Below are 21,951 nucleotides of genomic sequence, written 5' to 3' on the forward strand. Positions count from 1 at the left end.
ATGCCCAAGAACAGCAATAGTTTGTTTAGGGAAGGCCCTGCTTTGTTGTGCTCACCATTTTAGCACTATAAAGGTCACAAGCAAGCACATCAATTTGTTGAAGAATCCAAATGAACAAGTGTGTAATTAAAAATTAGTACAAGAAAAATACCTAAACTTGACGCACTGTGTGTCCTGAGTTCTCTCTTCCCCCACATCCTGACATCAATGGAAAGGATACCTCTTTCTGCATAAGGAAGATTGCCTTGTGGAGTTAGCTCTCTTTATAGTGACTAGAGTAGCCTCGATGCCCATCTTAACCTCAGTATTGAACTGAAGATGACCAAAATTACATGAGATGAGTTGCATCCTACAAGCTTTGTACTAAATGAGGATTTTTATTGGTTTAGGCCAAGGGAGTGGAGAGTATTCATTAAAAGCATTCCAAGGTATGTGCTGTTAGGTGACTTCAGTAGTATCCAGATCTAGGCTTGCATTGGTAAATTAGTGAGCAGAATAGCAGCAGAGTCAAACTTAGTAAAAGGTAAGTACTGGCCAATCATGTTGGATAATAAGATGTATGTAAAGAGAAGCATAGAGCCACTTTGGTGGTCCCCGAGCATGAGAAAATGACCTACCTAATCTGTACGGATCTGAAATTGCCTTTTGAGTGTTGCCTGACTTCAGTGTTCCATTTTGGTTTTAAGTGCTCTCCCCTAGAAAACTTTCTAGATTCTGTCAGTAGGCTCTGGATTGACGTTTCCCACTCTCTTTGTCAGTAGAAGAAGTTGCCAACCTGGCCGCGCGCCGTCTCTCTGTGAGTCCCTCCTGCACCTCCAGTACATCTCATAGGAACTACTCTTTCCGCCGTGGCTCCGTCTGGTCAGTGCGGTCAGCAGTAAGTGCAGAAGGTGGGTGGACTTCACTTAGGAGTATCCTTTCCTATCATTTTATTCTATGGAAACCTTTCCTTTTGAGCTATAGCCTTTGCTTTTTGCTGAATGTGTTGACAAGATTGAACCACTTCAGAGTAAATTACTACCCTGCATTATTTCATTCGTTCCTGCTGTCAGAGTGTCTCCCCTTGTATCTCACAGTCTGTCTGTCTGTCTGTTTGTCTCTCTTTCCCCTTCATTTATGCTGAGTAGTATCATGGAGGATACTGTGGAATACAGTAATGAATTTTGATTTCAATGAAAAGAAAATGAGATGTCTAGAAAATAAAGGAAACATTGAAAAACTAAATATTTACAATGAAATTATTGATCAAGAAGTTGTCTGGAGGCTCAGTTTGTTCTTGAAGATACCAGTAAACCTGCCATACTCAAGCAGTGTGTCAGACAGATTCTCATTTTGTTTTATTTGTGCAACACAACATAAGTGTTTATTTAACCTACCTGGGTGACATAGCAACTCATTCATTAACACAAACCTTCCACTTTTCTTACTGCTGCAGATGAAGAACACACTACAGAACATACTCCAAACCATCACGTGCCTCAGCCACCTCAAGCTGTGTTTCCAGCCTGCATCTGTGCTGCAGTGCTCCCCATTGTCCATCTGATGGAAGATGGAGAAGTTCGGGAGGATGGAGTAGCTGGTACTGACCTAAATCAAATTGCTAGTAGTTCTTGCTCAGGGGTCACAGAGCAATGACTTGCATTTGTTAGTTGCTATTACTTAAATGTAAAGAAGTATGACATAACGTTGTTTTTGCTTATAGTTCCTGTTGCTTGTTGCAGCGTAACTGTTTTACAGGCAGAAGTGTTATAGGGACTATGGAGCTAACTCTATTTCATTGTGGCAGATAGTGTAACATGAAATAAGCCTCAGCTTGCAACTTGGGAATTTCATACTCCCAGAAGTATATGAATTTATTTATTGTCTGATTTGCCCAATTTGGAGATGCTAATCTGAATAGTTATTTCCTTATTATTTCCCTGACTACACTGGTGAAGTTATTCCCCTTATATCACCAGCAGTTAGGGAAGGTTCAAATATTAAACCTGTCATTATTTGCTACAATCACTGCCTTGGCAACCAGGAATCCTGTTGCCCCCAAAGTGGCATCAAGGCATTTCAGTACAAAAATGATAATCATAATAGCAGGAATGCTTGCATCTAAGTGTGCCATTAAAAGGCTTTTCCTAGGCAGAGGGTTCTGACTTTCTTTTCTTTCTTTTGCAGTAAGTGCTGTTGCTCAGCAGGTCCTGTGGAACTGCTTAATTGAAGACCCCTCTACAGTTCTGCGCCATTTCCTAGAGAAGCTCACAATAAGCAACCGGCAGGTAGATATTTTGACTCTCTGGTGGTGTGTGTGCGTGTGTTACATGGAGCCCAGATGTCACTTGCTGGAGAGAATGTGGCTCAAAATCTTTTAGGCCAGTGCCATCAACTAGCTTCAGTCTGCGTTATCACTGATGTGAATGAGGCGCAGCTGACAACCTTCATTGAGGATGTGACCTGTTCAAAGCCAAACCCTGAAACAGCTGCTTACAGAGCTTAGCCCTCTCTGTCTGATATAAGCAATGATAGCTCCACCTGTACCACCCTGCTCTCAGTTTTCTCTGAAAGGAGAGGTAGGCTTGTTTCTCCCTGGTTTATTAGACTGCTTTCTTGTGCCAAAGCTGAAGCCTGTGGAAGAAGGGGTTTGGCAGTTCTGACTGGATGAAAGTCTCTCTCCAAAGCAGTTTTTCAACTGTACACTTAGGATATGGATACTGATAGTAACATCACTGTCCTTGTCTTCCAAGCCACCATTTAAGAACTGACTACAAAATGAAAACTGAAACAACTTTTATTCTTCTCCCAGGATGAGTTGATGTATATGTTAAGGAAGCTTTTGTTGAACATTGGAGATTTTCCTGCCCAAACATCTCATATCCTCTTTAACTATTTGGTAAGTAGTTCATGGGTTTACTGTGTAACCCATAGTCTCGCTTCTGTCTGTGTGCATATTTCCCAACATGAGGATGTCGCAATCTGCAAGGAAGACTAGTATTCTGTCACTTTATAGTTTGGAAGTGCTGCTGGCTATTGATGCAAAAACATGAGTTTGACCTTAAATGATGAGTCGTAGTCCAATGGAAGCTTTTAATTAATACAATTAATTTTGATTTGCAGATTTCTTTGCTTTTGGACAGTCCTATTGGAACAAATCTAGTAACTTCATCTACCTTTTCCTTACCCACAAGGGCTTCTTAGGCTGGGCTGTAATAGTCATTTGCCCAAACCACCTGCACTGCCTCTCCCTGCTCCTCAAAAGAAGAAAGAACAGTATGTTTACAGGCAAAGTTACGGTGGCATGTGTTAATTTTTAGGGCTTAGGTTTAGTGAGCTGTTGCTTCTCTTGGTAAAGAGAGATTTTCTTGTCCTTTGTTTATACAGTGCTCTGCACAAGTAATTTGACTATAACCTGATATTCTTATTTTTTTTTTAACTGCAGGTGGGTCTGATCATGTATTTTGTACGTACTCCATGTGAATGGGGCATGGATGCTATTTCTGCTACACTAACCTTCCTTTGGGAAGTGGTGGGTTATGTAGAAGGCCTTTTCTTCAAGGATCTCAAACAGACTATGAAGAAGGAACAGTGTGAAGTGAAGCTGCTGGTGACAGCCTCAATGCCAGGTATAAGAACTGAGTCCTTGGAGGCTTTTCACTTCTGAGATCACACATTTGTTTACGACTGCTTTGCTGCCAAAAGGTAGATCCATCAGAACTGGATCAGAAAAAAACCAGGTTCAGAAAGCTACATATTTAAAGTCAGTTGTCCTTGAATTGAGGCTTCAATCAGTAAACTCCAATTCCTTGAAAGTCAGAAAACTGTTTTAAGAGCTTGGAAAGAAGTAAACAGAAAGTAAATTAGAACAATCTGTTCAGGTTTGTGCCAGTTGGCCTGTGAAATGCCGTTGGGATTGATCATTGTAAGACTGTCCCATTCAGAGCCAGTTTGATTGGATGCAGCTTCTTGCTTAAGTCTTGTAAGAGGCCAAGAGGGCCGTGCTATGAGTCTAGAGCTTTAAAAGACAGGCAAGAGATTTTCAACTGAAAAATAGGTCTCACCTGTGTGATTCCAGATAGGATGAAGTTTTCTGTCCACCTAGGAATGAATTTTGTGTATTACTTTTGTTCCATGGGCAATATTTTGAAATTGAGTAACTAAAGCTAAGGAGAATGCAATTCTTTTCTTACTTTAGGCACAAAGACCCTTGTTGTGCATGGACAAAACGAGTGTGACATCCCAACTCAGTTACCAGTCCATGAGGACACACAGTTTGAAGCTCTTCTGAAGGTAGGAGTGAGGTTTTTGGAACGAGACAAACCACTTAATGATAGATTTAGCTGCTGTACCAATATGCCAGCAATATGTTCTACCTGATCTTCATGTTTCAATGTGGAGGAGAGGAGCTGTGCTCCGGCAGGCATCTCTGATTTCGTATCAGGAGAGGTTGGTTGCAACAACATCCCTTTTTAAAGGCGTAATAGAAATGTACGTTTTAAGAAACTGCAACATGTTGGGTATTGGCTACATACTATTCTTTAGGATACATATTCTCTGAAGAAGCAATGATTCATTAGCCATGATGATATCCTGGAAGATGGTGCGGTCAGTCCCCTTCTCTGTCAGAAGATGACTTTAACAGAGCCACATAGGAAACAGGCTTGTAAAAGCCTCCAGATTGTCCAGATATGTTGACGCATAACAACATAGCTGGACAAACTGGAATTTGACATCTCAGTGCTTTGAAGGATTTGAACTTCAGTGCTTCTGTATGTCTCCTATCTCTAAAACTTGGTAAGTACATAATACAAATATGGAATCTACGATATCCATATGGATCTTGAGCCAGTCAAATATGCCCCATATGAAAAAAGACATAGAAATAAGTAGTATCAGTTCTCAGGACCATGATACTAGCATGTAACAATTAAAATTGTTATGAACATATTTGTGCATTTTTTATTTAAAATAGAAATTAAGAATTAATGCCTGGGTAAGAATTAATGCCTGGGGAGTTTATTAGCCAGATGAAGAAGGTCAGGTTTGACCCTTTACACATTAACTAGAACTAATAGCTTTTCAGGCATCATAGTCTTAGCACAAGACAGCTAGTAAGTAATAAATTGTTTTTGTTTTCTTTGTCCTCAGGAGTGTTTGGAATTTTTTAACATACCTGAAACTCAGTCTTCTCATTACTTTTTAATGGATAAGCGATGGAATCTTATTCATTATAACAAGGTGAGGCAAATGCATGGGGTACAGATGACTTTGCTTTTTTTAAACATTGGGGTTGTCCTGTGGACACCACATCTCTGATGTTTAGTTCTGTGTGGTGAAAGACTGAAGTTGGTTAGAACAGGAGGGAAGAGACAGAGTGGGAGCCTTCTTAAGTCTTAATATTTTTCTCAGAAAAGAGGGAAGACAAATTTCTCTTCTGTTTATGCTCTTCTGTGATGCTTGACACTGTTTGGAACTCCCTATCCCAAAGTTTCAGAAAGTTCAAGCAGTGTCTCCTAAGATTTTTCATTTGAGAGGCTGCATATATTATCTTTGGTTCAATATTTCTGCATTGTCAAGACTGCAACGGGAGCAGCTTGGGTGCAAGCAGAAGGATTTTGAGTTAAACCACACCTGCCTGTGCTTTAGCATGCTTTCTGAGAGTGATAGGCAGGGGAGATAACCCCCTTATTTTAGTAGTGCCAGTTTCCTCATCCCCACTTAAGGACCTTGTATTTAGTCCTGATGAGTGATATTGTTACAATTGCTTTTATTTAAAATATGTATTATTGTTTCCTTTATTATTTCTTCTCCTGGCAGACATATGTCCGTGACATTTATCCTTTCCGGAGATCAGTTTCTCCCCAGCTCAACCTGGTACAGATGCATCCAGAAAAGGGTCAAGAGCTCATCCAGAAGCAGGTATCTTATTGCCACTAAACATCTCTGCCCAGAAGGAGCTAAATCCTAGCTAAAGCAGCAGGGCAGTGCCTTTGATGTGCTGCAGACCCCTCAGAGTATTTCTTCAGAGAGGAAGATGATGGTATTTTGCTCACTCCACCTGCAAAAAGCCCCCACGCCATTTTTCTGCAAAAGCAGGGTTCTCTTAGTAGCACAGAACTGAGTATTTAAAGTTGCTTTAGGTGTATTTGAGATGGATAACACCAAGCAGGGAACGAAGACAGAGATCAGTGTGGTTACACTGTTAGAGTTCACTGTTAGAATAGGTCATCTGAAGTCAAGAGGAGTTTTTATGTTTCGTGACTGTCTTTCTTTTGCAACCGTTTATTCAGGTGCTGTTGTCTTTTTCTCTCCCAGGTGTTCACGCGCAAGCTAGAAGAGGTGGGGAGGGTGTTGTTCCTCATATCGCTGACACAGAAAATCCCTACTGCCCACAAGCAGTCCCATGTATCTATGCTCCAGGAAGATCTCCTCCGCTTGCCTTCCTTCCCCCGAAGTGCCATTGACGCCGAATTCTCACTCTTCAGTGACCCCCAAGGTATGGCCTTTTTGCCAGCTTTCCCTGGTGCTTCTGCTAAGCCCAGAGACTGTGTGACACTTCATTTGCCTTAGTAACATACAGGCTTGTAGCACTGCTGAAGGCTTATGAAAAACCTCTCGGGAAAATGATGCACAGATATTGGCATATAAGCATGACAGCTGTAAGAGGTCTGCAGGCAAAGCTGCTTTCTTTGTATGCAAGCTAGAATATGTTATAATTATGTATTATGGTAGCTGTATGTATTAAAATTATGTATGAGACAAGCATGTATGAGCTGAAATAATATGTCCTTTTTTGTTATCACCAGAATATGAGAGGTAGCGATATAGAAACAACTCTTATTTTAGAGACTCTGCCTTGAAAGTCAGTTGGGATTTCCAGTTGGATTTGGGCATTAGCAGGCTGCTTTGCTACAAGCTGTTTCTTGCTGAGTGGTAAGCATTGGCAGGTTATGTTACCAGCCCTGAGTCACTTTCTTTCCTGAGCACTGTTGTAACTATGAGACACTTGAAGGATGAAAACACAGCGTAAATCTGTACAACTGTCCAAGCAGTGTGAGGCAAATGGTGAACTTTTGCTTGTATGTGCAAGCTCAGATCACATTTCACTTTTAAGAGAATAAGAATTTCCAGCCAGTGGGGAGCAGATAGTGAGCTGTGTGATAGTCATTACTCTTAGGCTTCAAATTGCTTGCTTTTAAGACAGGTTGGCCAAGCCCAATAAGTGGCCAAGTCTACAAGTGGGCACTTGTAGAGGTGCAGGATGGATGAACTCTTTTCAGAAAGCAAAGCAGAGGTCACTGCTTTGGAGAGGGAGGGATCTCTGTGGAGGCCTTTGACATCTAGGAGTGTTGTGAGGCTAGCTGCAGTGGGCAGGGTTGATTGCTGTTGCCTTCTCCTTTACAGCTGGGAAAGAGCTCTTTGGTCTTGACACGCTTCAGAAGAGCCTGTGGATTAAGCTGCTGGAGGAGATGTTCCTTGGCATGCCCAGCGAGTTCCCCTGGGGAGATGAGATCATGCTGTTCTTAAATGTCTTCAATGGTGCCCTGATCCTGCACCCAGAGGACAGTGCCTTGTTGAGGCAGTATGCGGCCACAGTCATCAACACAGCCGTGCACTTCAACCACCTCTTCTCCCTCAGTGGATATCAGTGGGTGCTCCCCAGCATGCTGCAGGTAAGCAGCTCCCTGAGTCCCAGCTAAGCCACCAACTTTAGGGACCTCACGAAGACGAACATCAAATGCAGGTGGAAAGGCCCAATTCAGCAGGCCCAACACTACGTTTTCTTTCTTAATTTTAAGCAAATGAACCTCTGTTTCCTTCACTGGTATGTCCCAGAGAAAAGTGCAACTTCTGGAAAATTTCTAGAGCTTGAATCTCCCCCAGTGCTTTTTTCCTACCAAGATTGACAGAAATTTGGGAATAACTGAAATATCTGGAATAGATGATTTCTATTCAAAACTAAATTGTATTCACTTCAAGTGTGATAAATCTGCAATTTAAATAGCAATAGAAAATAATGCTAAGTGTTTATGAAATAAAAATCTGTGTTATCTTTTTGTTTGAATGATGAAAGTATTAAGGGTGGAAGATAGGTGAAGTTTCTCTTCAGGGAGCTCAAGGATGTCCTTTTTCCTGTTGATGTTTTTGAAAAATTAGATACCTAAAATTAAAAAAAAAAAAAAAAAAAAAAAACAATGTTGTTCCCTTCCAGACAAGAAGATTATATCTGCAGGGCTAGACAATAGTATTGGAATCTAGAAAACAGGACACATGAGAAGGGGCAAATAGCAGCTGGAATTTGATTAACTGAAAAAGGTGCAGATTGATGGAGAAAGCACTGTGTGGCATCAAACAGCCAAAGTACTTCTAGAAAGGAGAGAGGAAGAATTTATTTCTGATCTAGACAAAAAATATCAAACCAAAATTGTGACCAAGTTCAAGTTTGACACAAGAAAACCCTTTTTTCACGCATAGTCTGAACCTAAAACACAACCTGGGCTGGTGGTCAAGTCTCCATCTCTAAAAATGTGTCAGACATGACAAGGATGTAGCTGCTTCTGCCTGGGGTGAGGAGATGGAGAGCCCTCCACCAGAGCAGTACTTTTATGACCCTTTTCCTTTGTTTAGGTATATGCTGACTATGAAAGCAACCCACAGCTACGCCAAGCAATTGAGTTTGCCTGCCGCCAGTTCTACATCCTGCATCGCAAGCCCTTTATTCTGCAGCTCTTTGCCAGTGTGGCCCCTCTCCTGGAGTTCCCTGTGAGTAGTAGACATTGTCTGGGCTCTGTGTGGAGAAATCCAGGGGGAGCCAAGCTCCCATTAGAGTTCACAAAATGTAAATATTGGAGCAGCAACCACAATTACTATGCATCATTCACTGCACTCAGTGCTGCCAGAACCGTTTGCTGACTTGTTTCTGCAGGCTTTTGTTCATCATTTGATTTATGCTTTATTTTAAATTTCGAATCATCTGACAATGATCACTGTTGGCCAAGATACTGAGATAATGGTCCACTGGTAGAAGTGGTCTCACTTTAAATTTCTGTGTATAAGATAGAAAAGGACAATAATGGTTTGTAGAACCTTAAACACATGACAAATCCTTTCTTACAATCCAAAAATAAGAATCAAAAGTTAAATGCCAGTTTTTGCTGCATGTGAACTCTTAAGACTGGATTAGCCGTGTTTTGTAATGTCCAATCATGACTTTTTTTCCCTTTTTAACCATTTTAGTGAGTTAAATTAAAATTGCATTAATTTGTTTTGAAGGAGGACCACATCAAACTAGGAGCACATACAAACTACTCCTTCACAGGGAAGCAAAGATGCGCTTTTTCTGGGAAGCAAAGCTGTGCAATTTTCAAATCATGTTTTCCCTGTAACATCAATCTGTTGAGTGAGGCAAAGCTTATTATTTGATAGCAATAAACTAGTGAATTCCTGAAGTCTAAGTGAGCCATATACAAAATAAATACTTATATACATAAAGGTGTTGTGCATATATCCAGAATCTCCAGATGAAGATTCCTGGGATGCACAAGTCCCTCAGAAAATCAATCACAAATGCATGTCATTGAAACAGGATGCTGCAAACAATGGATCCAACAAAGGAGTGTCAGCTCAGTGCCTATTTGACCTGCTGCAGTCTCTAGAGGGAGATACTCCAGACATTTTGGACATCTTGGAACTGGTGAAGGCAGAAAAACCTCTCAAATCATTAGGTAACAGCCAAGAACCCTCTATTAAGTAATTCTCTTTTGTTATTTATTGTTTCAGCATGTTTTTTCATGGTCTTTTTCTTCTCCCTGAGCACAGCAATACCTGTTTTTTATGCCTCATGTAGCTTTTAAGGTTGGCTTTATTGCTACTTCCTCTTATATATTTTCTGCAGAAAGAGCATAATTAATTTAATTTGTTCCAAAACTGCTGCTTCTGCACTGAACCTCTCGCCTGAGATTAGCTCCTGGCATTTTGAGTTTTTATCATGTGGGAGTGAAGAATCAAGATACCTAATATCACACTGAAAAGATGAGTGTCATTCTCTCCCCTGCTCAACGTGGGCAGAAAGCAAAAGATCCTCTCCCGTGGGCAGACTCTGACTAGTAAATGATGGATGCCATTGAGAAATTTAACAGTGTTTAGCTCTGGGGAGGAGGCAATTTATCACAAAGCAGAATATTTAGGGCTCTATGGTGTATCCAGAACACTGTGTATCTTGATAGTAATCCATGCAATGCAGCATTTAGGAATTCAGCTGCTCTGTGATTTGCAGAAGAATAATCTTTGCTTATTTTATAAGCTTCTTTGACTCCTTTCCAGATTTACACTTCCCTTAAATAATGCTGATTTTAATGAACTGTGGTGCTGTACAACAATGTAATAAGTTATAATATAAAGATGATATAAAAATGGAAGATACTTCTTCCTCTTTGTGGACTGTAGTAAACATTTATATAAAGCTTTATCTTCTCTTTGGGTGTTCAAAGGTATCTTTGAAAATTCCTGAGTGTATGTTAAAGATGACACTGTAAATGAAAATATTGCATGCCTTGTGTTTTCCCAGTGAAAATCAAAATCATCTAAACCATCTGATGGTGGGACGATAAAAAATGCAGAAGGGAACATAAAGAGTATTCTTAAGCTCATGTATTCTTGTCTTCTATTAAGACAAGGAAAATCTTAATACAAGATTAGTGATGGCTGACATTTGAAGCAGAACTCCAATAGCAGTTGAAGGCTTTGTTCTCAGCAATGATTTGACCTACTGAGAAGAAACTGTTTCTTATGTACTGAGTTCTTGAATGGCAGGGTGAAAATGGGAGTGCAGCATGTGTTCCTCTTATGGACAGATTTTTTTTTCAAAAATCGAGAGCCTTTTGAAATTGTTAACATGAGAAGCAAGCAACTGAAAGGGAGAAGAAGAAAGGAGTGTGTTAGTTCCTTTCATATTCAGTATATTTATGGGATAGTTCTCTCACGCTGTTCTACCTCCTCAGACTTCTGCTACGGGAATGAGGACTTGACCTTTTCAATCAGTGAAGCCATCAAGCTCTGTGTGACAGTGGTGGCCTATGCTCCTGAATCATTCAGAAGGTGCTACTTTCTTTCTTGGTTTGTGCATACTCTGGAAAGGCTAAAGAGTTGCATATCATGTGAGAAAGGAAGACAGAGAGAGGCAGAGTGTGTGTGTGTGTGTACACACACGTAAGGGCATTCCAAGAATTCTCTTGGCTTCTCTGTGAGCCTAAGCCATGGCTTCCAAGTCTTGGCCTGCAGTCCTAGGACACTGACTCCAAGTGTTGCCAGTCACTAGCTGAAGTACTAGCTTCATGGTGGTGTTTCCATAATGATGAGGTGGGGATCATACTTTATGCTAAGGATTTCTGTTTTCGGATGATATTGACATGTTTTTATTACTGTTGTTTCACGCATCAGCTATTTTTTCTCCTCAAATCCCCCATCAGAGTTTCTTAGGTCCAGGAGTTGGTACCTCATGAAAGGCTTAAGAAGTCCCAGGCCAGTGAGAGATCCACGTGCCTTTAGATAGAAACCTAAGCCTCTGACTGAAGTGAGTTTGAGGACTGATAGAATAAAACTGCGTAAATATTGGTTGTCATTCCAGCCTCCAGATGCTGATGGTCTTGGAAGCACTGGTCCCTTGTTACCTGCAGAAACTGAAGCGACAAACCTCTCAAGTGGAGACCGTGACAGCAGCTCGTGAGGAGATTGCTGCTATGGCTGCTCTGGCCACCTCTTTGCAAGCTCTCCTGTACAGTGTAGAAGTTCTCACCAGGTAACTCCCGGGAATCAAAGGTCTCACTCTTATCTAGTGATCAGTCTGGGGGAGAAAAAATGCACAGGAGCCACATGGAGGCAAGTCACAATGTGTAACTTACCTTGTATAATGACTGAGTTTTAGATACGGTCAAATTAGTGCCAGACTTTGCTGGTTTGCAGGCGGAATTTCAGTGTAGTCATTGGACTCAATTTTTAGTGTTATTCACCTTTCCTTTGGCAGGCCTATGACAGCCCCGCAGATGAGCAGGTGTGACCAAGGCCATAAAGGAACCACAACAGCTAATCACACTATGTCAGCAGGTGTGAACACCAGGTAGTTTTTATTTTTCTTTCTCATTTTTCTCTCAGACTTTTTTTTTTTTTTTTTTGAGAAATACCTCATTTCCCAGTAATTCCTCAATTGCCTGAGGAAGTGCGCTAAATACTGGCAGTTTGTGTAAGAAAAAACAATTACATTAAATAGGAAACCAAGCACATAGTATAGGAGAGAATTTCTGTCAGTAAGCAATATCCCCATTTCTAGAGTTGTGTGTCTGAACTGAAGATCAGGATATGGAAATGGAGGATACCCATTCTAGATGTCTTCTCTGGTTCCCTTTTATCACTCTGGAAGTTTGCTGACATAGGAACCATGTCCCTCAATTTTCTCTTGCTTTCTTCTCAGTCTATTGTAGGAGAGGTTGCTGAGCAGAACCTGTTCAGGTAGCAGAAGGGTCTGTTCCTTCTGGCCTTGTTCTGAGAAATTGAAAAGCAGTAATATCTCAATGCTATGTTTTGGTTGAGATTCACAGATTTGTACCTCCTCTAGTTTTCTTTAATTGTATTTATAATCACCTTTACCTCGGCATGGTCTAGGTTCTATTAGCAATTACAGATAGCAAAGCAGAAGGTGTAGAGCATTTGACAGAAATGGGAGAATGACAGGACATATTTTTGTGCCAAAAGCCAACAGACAAGCTGGACAGAGAAGAAGGAAATGAGGAAATAGAGTCAGCAGGTTGTAATACTACTTCTTGGCCAATGTGGCCTTTCACGTTAGTCTGCTGTGTGAACAAGGTCACTAGACTGGAACTTATCCAGTCACAGAATCACAGAATGGTTAAGGTTGGAAGAGATCATCTAGTCCAACCCCCCTGCTCAAGCAGGGACAAAGAGAGCAACGTCACAGAGCAAAGACTGTAGGAAATCTTTTCATAAAAGCCAACCAAAAGCCTTTGGGACTTGAGGTGTTCTTCACTGCAGTACTGGATTTTCTTCTCAACCTGTCCTAGTCAGAGGCCCTGCTGTACAGGTTATGTTTTATTGTGATTAACTCTGAGTGCTTGCGCTGACCCAGAGGGGAGGTTTTCTCCTAGCAGGAGTTGGAGTAGCTATTACTTCCAGAGCAGAAGATAACAGCTTGAATTCTCTTTGTTAAAAAGTAACTAGTAAGTAAGTTCATCTACAACCAACAGGCCAGAAAAATACAATAGGCTGTACAGAACTGTAAATCAGGAATATGTTTTTGGCAAGACATGCTTTCCAAGGTGTTCCTTTCTTTATATTAAAGGAGGATAGAAATCACTTGGGTGCATGGATCATTGAGGAACTAGTATGTTGAGTTACAGATGTGTAGCAAGCACATCTTGGTTGGTAACTCCTGGAATCAGACTGTTACTATTTAAGATTAGTTCATCCAGTCTTGAAGTCTCAGAGGTGTATCCATCAATTAGAGAGAATAAAGTCACGGCTTGTTTTTTTCAGGCCAGGGCCTGAGAAGCAGATAAACTATTTCATGCCATTATATCCATGGTGGATGTTTGCTGCCTACTTCATTGTAAGATTGCCCAGTCTAAGAAAAATTCAAGGGAAAGGCTGTTTAGAGAGTCCTGGTACTGTGTGACTTGAATGGCCTGGAGCAGCATCACCCTCTTTCAGAAAGGCACAGCGTAGCCATTCCAAAGTTCCTATTTACAACTGCACTCTTTCTGTTTTCCCAGGTACCCAGAACAGGGGGCCAAGCTACACTTTATCAGGTACAGTAAGATCCTCACTCAGTCTTCCCTAGCGTGTCACTGACTTCTGCCTCGCAGTTTCCAGGTTTGCTGGGCCCTTCCTACTGCTGTTGTGACAAGCAGCGTAGTTTCAGGGGAAGGTAGCAAAGGATAATTCATATAGACATTATTCCTGTTCTTAACAATACTTTGTAGGGGATAATTTCCCACTTTACTTCAGTTGCAACTATCTTCAATTGCAGGGGAAAGTATCTGTCACAAAACAGCAAGTGGGAGAGTTAGCTGCAATCTACCCCTGCTCGTCCATAGCACATGACACTTCCTTCTTTTTCTATATTCTTTTCTTTATATTCTATTTATATTTATATTCTATTTATGTATTATATATATTATATATTTATATATATTATATATAATATATATTTATATATATTATATATTCTATTTATATTCTACTTATATTTTCTTTATATTCTTTTCTATATTCTTTTTCTATATTCTCTAGGGAAAACCTTCATTTGCTGGAGGAGGGCCAAGGTCTTCCCCGAGAGGAGCTGGATGAGCGAATTGCTAGAGAGGAGTTCAGGAGACCACGGGAGTCCTTGCTGAATATCTGCACGGAGTTCTACAAGCACTGTGGCCCGAGGCTGAAGATTTTGCAGAACCTGGCTGGAGAGCCCAGAGTGACTTCTCTGGAGCTGCTGGATGTGAAGTCCCACATGAGGTATTCCACAGACATTCTGCTTTTGCTAGTTCATATGAATGGTTTTCCTTTCTTCCAGTTGTAATTTTTCATAAAAGCAGAATGGGTCACTTTTTAGTAGTGTAAAGTTGCATAGCGCTCTCTAGACCACACAGAACTTGGTTTGGATATTCCTGAAGTTCTACCTTATGCTGCTTGTGTATAAGCAAAGTTTCATATACTTGAGTGGTCTCTGAATGGCTTCCAGCTCCAGTGGGTGAAATAACTCTGTGGGGGGCATGTCTGATGCATCAGAATAGACTAGAGTGAGGAGCAGTGCAGTCAGGCTGCCTCTGCAGGGGAAGGGACAAGGAAGCTGCCTGGCTGCTGAATGCAGCCCCTCTCCTTTCCTGTGACTCTGCATCCTAGATGCAGCTGCCAGCAAGCTGGGAGAGGAGGAAACCCCTGCAGTATGTTACATAAGCGCCTGAAATGTCAGAGAGGAGGGGGAAGGAGCCATTTACAGGACCCTCACAGCAGTGTGTGAGATACAGCACATGCACAGTCTTCTATGGTGGTGGAGCACTGACCCAGCTTTCTGGTTGGAGGCTGTCTGCAGACTATTTCATTTGGTGCTGGCCTAAGAGAGACTGTGCTCCATATCCTAAGAGATTCATACCTGATTCTCTCCTATTCTGGCCTTGTAAACACAAACCACAAAATGGGCAAGTCGCCACTGAGAAGTTTGCCCAGATGGAAAGATAACAAAAGCAGTGGGACAAGAGGTGCTAGGACCTGTTTCTGTTACCAGGGTTTCATCTGTCTTCAGACGAACATTATCTACCATAATCTCTCAGAAAGCATAAACTCAGTAGCATTTATGATTTGTTTCATGGTAAGATTTGTCTCAGTGGAAACTGAAGAACCTTCTAAATTCTGAAGTAAAAATCTGTTCTCTTATTATTACTAAGCTAAGATTTTCTGAGGTAAAATCCTGTGTGACTTTCACAAGTCTTTCCATTAAGCTTTGAATTTAAAAAATCAGTAAGAGAAAATGGATTTGGTCTGTGTTGGTGGAAACAGATATCGTTGTGGGACTGGGCTATAGTACAGGGTGAATATGTTGTTCCCCTCATGCTGCCGGTGTGTTTTGGTCATGTAGATACTCTCTGAGGAAGTCACAGTTGGCACTGTATTGACTGCCACCTGTCACATAAAAGAGGACTAGTAGGAGACAAACTCAGGATATCTGTGTGTGTATGTGTGTGTTTTTGTAAGGGGAATAAGGTATCTCAGTGCTTTTAGGAGACATAGTGATATAATTCAAGGTCATTCTTAAATTCAAAACAGCCAAATATCCACAGGACATTTCTTTATGGCCTAAGCCCATACAGTGCTCAGTAGAGTATTGAAGTAAATAGGAAAAATCACTTAAAATATCATAGACTATCTGACACTGGTCTGGCCCCAAAGGTAATCAAAGCTACATTATTAGTAGTTGGGGTTATGCCCTAAAGCCCAAGAGGGCATTCTGGCTCAACACTATTTCCCAGCTGTACACTGTTTCTTTCACAGGACATTGCTGGGGAAGCTGAAGGGTCCCAGGCATTAGCAGTGCACTGAACCAGCTCTGTTCTTGCCCTGGACCATAAAAAAGCCTTCAGAAAGCTCTTCTACTTTTACACACATGTTCTGGTGCTCCACAGAAAAGCGGCAAAGGCCCCAGTACAGGCAGATTCGCTCACAGGTGAAGGTCTATTGAGGTAGAACAGCAAATTATGTTTGATATTAGTTTAGGTCTTGTTTGAAAAATGACCCAAGATTCTTGGGGAGTTTGGAGGAGGTTTTGATTGCACGCATGCTGAATTTTATTTTTTTCTTCCCTAACAAGTGTTTAATAATTTAGAGGGTTATTTCAAACAAAGGATGCCTGCTACCACACAGGCATATCATTTTTATACAGTGCTTGGAAACAGACTAGTTGAAAATCTGATGGGCATGGATGCTTTCTCAGTCCCACTTTGATATTTTTCTCAGAGATACAAGCCTCAAAAATACTTCTGTTGGGCTGCATTAAAACTCCATGACTCTTAGCAATAGGAGTCTGAGATGAGATCTTAGTTTTTATGTTGGAAAGCAAAGGTGAGACTCTCAGGACAGAGAATGTCCTAATTTGACAGTTTTTTTTTTTTTTTTTTTTTTTTTTGATGGTTTCATTGAGAGCTAGGAATATATGATGAATGGTTGAACTTGCTTTATTTAGTGCAGGAATAAAGGGGATTTGCTATTTTTTTTTCCATATTATCTTACTATCCTGGGCTTATATTTAAATACAACGTAAGAACGCTCTGTGTGCACTCCCTAGAAGTATTTGCAGGTTCGTTAGAATAAGGAAACTTCATTTCTTTGTGTTTTTATATTTTGGAATTATTGAGCTTAATTGTTCTTAAACAAGTTTGTATCCTTATCTTAAGACAACTGAAATCCAGATGTACAGAAGGTAGGAAGATATTTTCCTGTTAGCAATTTGTGGTAAAACAAAGTCATAGAACATAGTAGTAGCCAGTAACTATTTCAGCATTCTTTTTAGGGCAGAAGTTGTGTCATGGCCAAAGGTTACAGCAGTAAAACTAGGGGTTTCATTTGCAGAAGATGAGTTATGCTCCAGTTCTCTTATGTTTCCTGAGAAGTGCTGGAAATTACTATTTTACTGGGATTGGATCCAGGATTGCTTTATTTAGTTGGCACTGAAAAGAAAATGGAACGGCATCCTGACTTACATGAACACATTTCGACAGTATCAATGAAATGACTGACAAGATGTAGCCTCTGTAGGAAAGAAGCTTTTCTAAATAGAGATTTAACAGATTTAACAGAATGTGATGTGACAGCTGTGGTCTTGGGAGGCTGACAGATGTCATCTCAGAGACTTCAGAAAACAAAGTAATACAGTATACGCTTCAAATAGGTTTCATTTACCTAATTTTAGCCATTTAGAAGTAAAATGTTTGAACAAGTCTTAAAGTCTTTGAATCCAGTGAATGGAGAGATGTGCATCCAATGGACAGTTTATCCTACTATTTTAGGAAGAATTGGAACAATTTCCTGGGTTGCTTATTTGTACATGAAAAGAGCTATAAGGTGGACACCCGAAGTTTGATGAGATGGATCTCACACACTGTAATGCATAAGAAAGTTTTCATATGCCATTATATCCTACTGATAACGTATTGCCAGAGACAGGCATAATCATATCGTAATTTAAATTTTATAGTCTTTAAGAAAGCAGACATATTCCGTGGTAAAAGTCAAGAGCAGAGAAATATGGATAACAAAACACCCTTATACCACTTCTTATTAACTGTAGGACCTCAGTGTCCTTAATATTGCTAGTCATATTTTAATGAGGATGGATATATGTCCTGTTAAGTAAAGACATTTCAGAAAATGCACTCAAAGTATGAGTAAGAATATTCCATAATTGTCTACTACAAAGCCCATTGAGGTTTCAGAGATTATACAGTTCGTTATGCTTTTTATTAGTAGATGTGATGTGACTAGATTGCCTGTCTTTGCCTATAGCACATTTGCAAATATTTAAGCAGCTTTGGTCAAACTGCAAATATAAATTAAATGTTGCTGTTGTATTTCACAGTCAATATAGAAAATGCCATCAGCAAGGCCAATTGGGATGATGAGAAGGAGCAACAGCAACACAATCTGTAGAGCTGTTGGGAAACAAAATATGAAGCTTTACGTATAAGTCATTGTACATAGTACATGCTGTGTAGAGTTGTGGGATAACACATTATTTTTAAATTTTAACACCTGAAAATTGCACAGTGAAACCTCTTAGACTGGTGACACTGAAAAACAAGCATGAGACCAAAAATATTTACTCGTCGCTTGATGTATAGATGATGACTGTTTCACAGGCATTGACACTGTTGTAACCTTACTTAGCAGCTTACTTAGCAGCTCAGGTACTTTGTTCTTAGCAACGCAAATCAGTGATTTCTTTTGATTCATTTAATATCAACACAAAGTTGAAAAGCAAGTTGCACAGCGTTCGATTGGCCTCTTAACAAACCCTGGTTTTAGGTTGGCAGAAATCGCGCATTCCCTCCTGAAACTGGCACCTTACGACACTCAGACAATGGAAAGCCGAGGTCTCCGGCGCTATATCATGGAGATGTTGCCCATCACTGACTGGACAGCTGAGGCGGTGAGACCTGCCCTTATCCTCATCTTAAAGAGACTGGATCGTATGTTCAATAAAATTCACAAGATGCCTACTTTGAGGTGAGCAGGTATAACAGAAACCTCTGGGGTCCATTTCTGATGTTGCAAGCCTTGAAATCTGGGTATGTCATTTTACTGAAATCATGATGATGTTCTGAATGTTTACAGCATATCAGAAATTGAATATGTATATATATATTTAATGTTAGTGTGCATTTATGTTGATGTTTTTCATTGTGGTGTCTTCTGGTAGCAAGAGAAAAGAAATGCTTGGTAATTGAGAACTTGCAGAAATCTCATTTTTCTCTTCATTTTCTCCCAGACAAGTCCTTAGATTTGCACCATATCTACACTCTTTGTGAGTTGAGGAGGTAAATTTTGGTTTTTTAATGGAAAATTAAACTGTAGTATTTCTGGAATAGCTTCCTAGGAAAATAGTATTATTTCCTCCGTAAAGATAAGAACAGTCTGAAATCAAGTCATAGCTTTAGAATGCTCTTTAATAAAGGCAGCAAAGCTCAAATAATTGCACCTAGTCAGCGGCTGGCGAAAGCGTAGTGCCTCACAAAGTAGTGGTATGGTACAGGCCCCAGCAACTCCAAGAAGTGTTCGCTATGGATTAGTTCCACCGCGGAGGCATTGACACAAATTTTGCCTCAGTAGCATAAGGTTTCCCAATGCTGTTGACTTTGCAGTGATCTGAGTGAAAAGAGCTGTTGGTCTCACTCTCCTTCATGGACAAGTGTTCTCTAAAAGCTGTTTGATTGAGTTCTGTTCACTAGCTTTTTGGTAGTCTGAGCTGAGAAGCCAGAAGATGCTGGAGAATATCAGTATTTGGGAGTTAGGCTCAGAACTGTAAGTCACAGTGGGAATCATACCTACCCAACTAAGATGGAACAGATAATATTAGGGAGGTGATCTCTTTTCTGGCATGCCTGCCTACTGCATTTCTTTTAACTAACCATCTCCTCTAAGAAACTCCTGTCCTTGTAGCGAATTTAGAGAGGGAAATTTTGATGTTTTCCCATCTTGCTGGTTTGATTCCTTGCCATATCCTTTCTGCTTCTTGCTCATTCTTTCTTTATCTTGCCCTTAAAAGGGCAAGTCAGGGTACTTCCAGTTTCTGAAGATCTTTCCTCTTTGTGTAAGTTGGACGAATGTTCATAAATTTGAATTCCCTTCATATCCTCTCTGTAGCTGTGCCTGTACCTCTGCCTGGCTGAAACTGCTCTTCAGTACACACAGGGATGGAGATAGTAGGGCCACTGATCCACATGCAGCACCCACCCTTAAGCAGGATTGTGCCAAGATGCTCGGCAGAGCCTGGGCTGGGGGGCAGACCCCAGCAGCATCCCACTGAGGTACTCGTGTTAGTCCCTCACATGCCACCTCCTGTGGGTGCCCAGCCCCCAAACAATCTCACATTGGAATGATGTATGTGTAAGAGCAATTACATACGATTCTGATGTAGGTTTGGGAGCAGCAGATGCTGAAAGACAAGATGTGTGTTTGCATGCCTAAGAACTCAGATAATGAGCACTTGATCATCCCTGTGCCTCCAGGAAGTCTTCTAAAGAGCTGTTCCAAGGCTTTCATTAAGCCCTGAGCTCTCTAGTAGCTAGTTGTCCTTCTCTCCTGGTTAGTGTGAAGTCAGATGTTGACTTGAGACGTGTGCTGCCTCCAAACAGTCAGACTCCAGAGATGAAGTTTGGGAGAACTTTGATGTTACCCATGTTGTGTTTGTGTATGGGTAGGAAGGACTCAGTTCAGCATCTGTCACGAGCCCTAAAGGCTGTTCAGCTTAAAAGAACCTATCAGAGAAGAAAGAATCCAGGATTGAAAGGTTTTGGTGCTGGTAGTCCATTACCTGGGGCGAGAAAGGTGAAGACTGGGTGCTCCTCAGTCAATTTAAATTCAGAGCAGACTCTGTCTGGTAGAGTAGACCAGACTGCTTGCAGGGGACAGTCACAGCTCAAAGGGTTTTCTCTCTTCAGGCTAGATGAATGAGACTGTCCACAAGCCAGAGCAGGCTGAGGAGCAGCTCTTTGTCAGGAGAGTGGCACGGCCAGTGCTCACTCCCAGACAGGCAAGCCTGAGACCACTGTCTGGTGGCTCCCTTTCATTTACCCTCTGTCAGAGGGAAAGTGTCAGACGGTGGAATGTAGCCTATCCACCGCTGCCACTGTGAGAGATTTTGTGTCCCTAACAGAGGGGCAGGAAGGCCTGCATTATGTTTCTGGTCTCTCGAATGCCCAGTGTGCTCCGTGATTTTCCGAGCTGCGTGGGTAACATCCTTTCTCCGTGGCGCCCGTTGTGCTCGTCTTGGACGTCATTGGTGTCTGCAACGTTTCCTCTGTGGGCGTCAGCGTGTTTCAGTCGCCGTGTTTGCGAGTGTCTGGTGGGGGGGCAGGAGGCCGCGGGCTAACGGCACCTACTGTTGTATTGCAGGCGCCAGGTTGAGTGGGAGCCTGCCAGCAGTTTGATTGAAGGGGTTTGTTTGACACTTCAGAGGCAGCCTATCATATCCTTCCTGCCTCACCTTAGGTCCCTGATCAATGTGTGTGTCAATCTGGTGAGTAGCCGAGCGGCAGCCCTGCGACCCCTCGCTAAACCTCGGTCTGCCGTTGACTTCTCTGGACTGCAAATGACAGTCATTCCCCTTCCTGCCATTCTGCCTGTCCCCTCTACTGCTCACAAGGGGACTTCGCAAGTGACACTAGAGATAGCGAGGTTCATTTTTGAAGTGGTGCATGGGGAGATGCAGTGACCACCAGCCATGGTCAAGCGATTTAATTCCGTTCCTTCCCACGCACCACTTTGAAGATCCACCTTTGCCACGCTGAGCTGAGAGTTGAGGGCTGCAAGTTGGAGAGTGGGGTGGTGGACACTGCACACACCTGGTAGAGATGGGGGCGAGGGTGACACTGGGGATACCTACCGTCCCCAGTGGGGAAGGGACCTGTTGGCTCTGTTAGAGGCCACCAGGTATTGACTAGTTAGAAGGGGTTTTGTGGGTGCATTCACCCCACTCTTTGCAATGTCCCTGGCTTGATCCAGTGCAGATTTGCAGTGTACAATGTTCAGATTCCCCTCTTGGCAGAGCTTACGCCCCCAAGTATGCTCTGCTGGAGGGATGAGACAAACTGAGGCAGAGTTGCCTTTCTGCTCATTCAGTGGTGGACTGAGGTGCTTCCAGAGCAGTAACACTGAGGGCAAACCCTCAGTTTGAAATCAGTGCAACTACAGCCA

At 41.6% G+C, this 21,951-nt stretch overlaps 1 protein-coding gene across 1 annotated transcript in view; it reads left to right on the forward strand.

Moving 5' to 3' along the window:
- Window positions 1-21,951, forward strand: part of UNC80 (unc-80 homolog, NALCN channel complex subunit) — a 107,627-nt gene that overhangs the window by 64,822 nt on the left and 20,854 nt on the right. Inside the window, exons 34-52 of the mRNA XM_026047473.1 lie at window positions 759-890; window positions 1,436-1,579; window positions 2,167-2,267; window positions 2,792-2,878; window positions 3,425-3,608; window positions 4,178-4,272; window positions 5,131-5,220; window positions 5,800-5,901; window positions 6,298-6,478; window positions 7,387-7,655; window positions 8,611-8,745; window positions 9,569-9,707; window positions 10,983-11,079; window positions 11,609-11,779; window positions 12,005-12,097; window positions 13,764-13,799; window positions 14,284-14,502; window positions 18,562-18,762; window positions 21,151-21,274. Coding sequence (XP_025903258.1) covers window positions 759-890; window positions 1,436-1,579; window positions 2,167-2,267; window positions 2,792-2,878; window positions 3,425-3,608; window positions 4,178-4,272; window positions 5,131-5,220; window positions 5,800-5,901; window positions 6,298-6,478; window positions 7,387-7,655; window positions 8,611-8,745; window positions 9,569-9,707; window positions 10,983-11,079; window positions 11,609-11,779; window positions 12,005-12,097; window positions 13,764-13,799; window positions 14,284-14,502; window positions 18,562-18,762; window positions 21,151-21,274 — 2,600 coding nt within the window. The remainder of the gene's footprint in view (window positions 1-758; window positions 891-1,435; window positions 1,580-2,166; window positions 2,268-2,791; window positions 2,879-3,424; window positions 3,609-4,177; window positions 4,273-5,130; window positions 5,221-5,799; window positions 5,902-6,297; window positions 6,479-7,386; window positions 7,656-8,610; window positions 8,746-9,568; window positions 9,708-10,982; window positions 11,080-11,608; window positions 11,780-12,004; window positions 12,098-13,763; window positions 13,800-14,283; window positions 14,503-18,561; window positions 18,763-21,150; window positions 21,275-21,951) is intronic.

This window comes from Nothoprocta perdicaria, unplaced genomic scaffold, assembly GCF_003342845.1.
Source record: "Nothoprocta perdicaria isolate Ctin4 unplaced genomic scaffold, notPer1 scaffold_11, whole genome shotgun sequence".
NCBI classification, from domain to species: domain Eukaryota; kingdom Metazoa; phylum Chordata; class Aves; order Tinamiformes; family Tinamidae; genus Nothoprocta; species Nothoprocta perdicaria.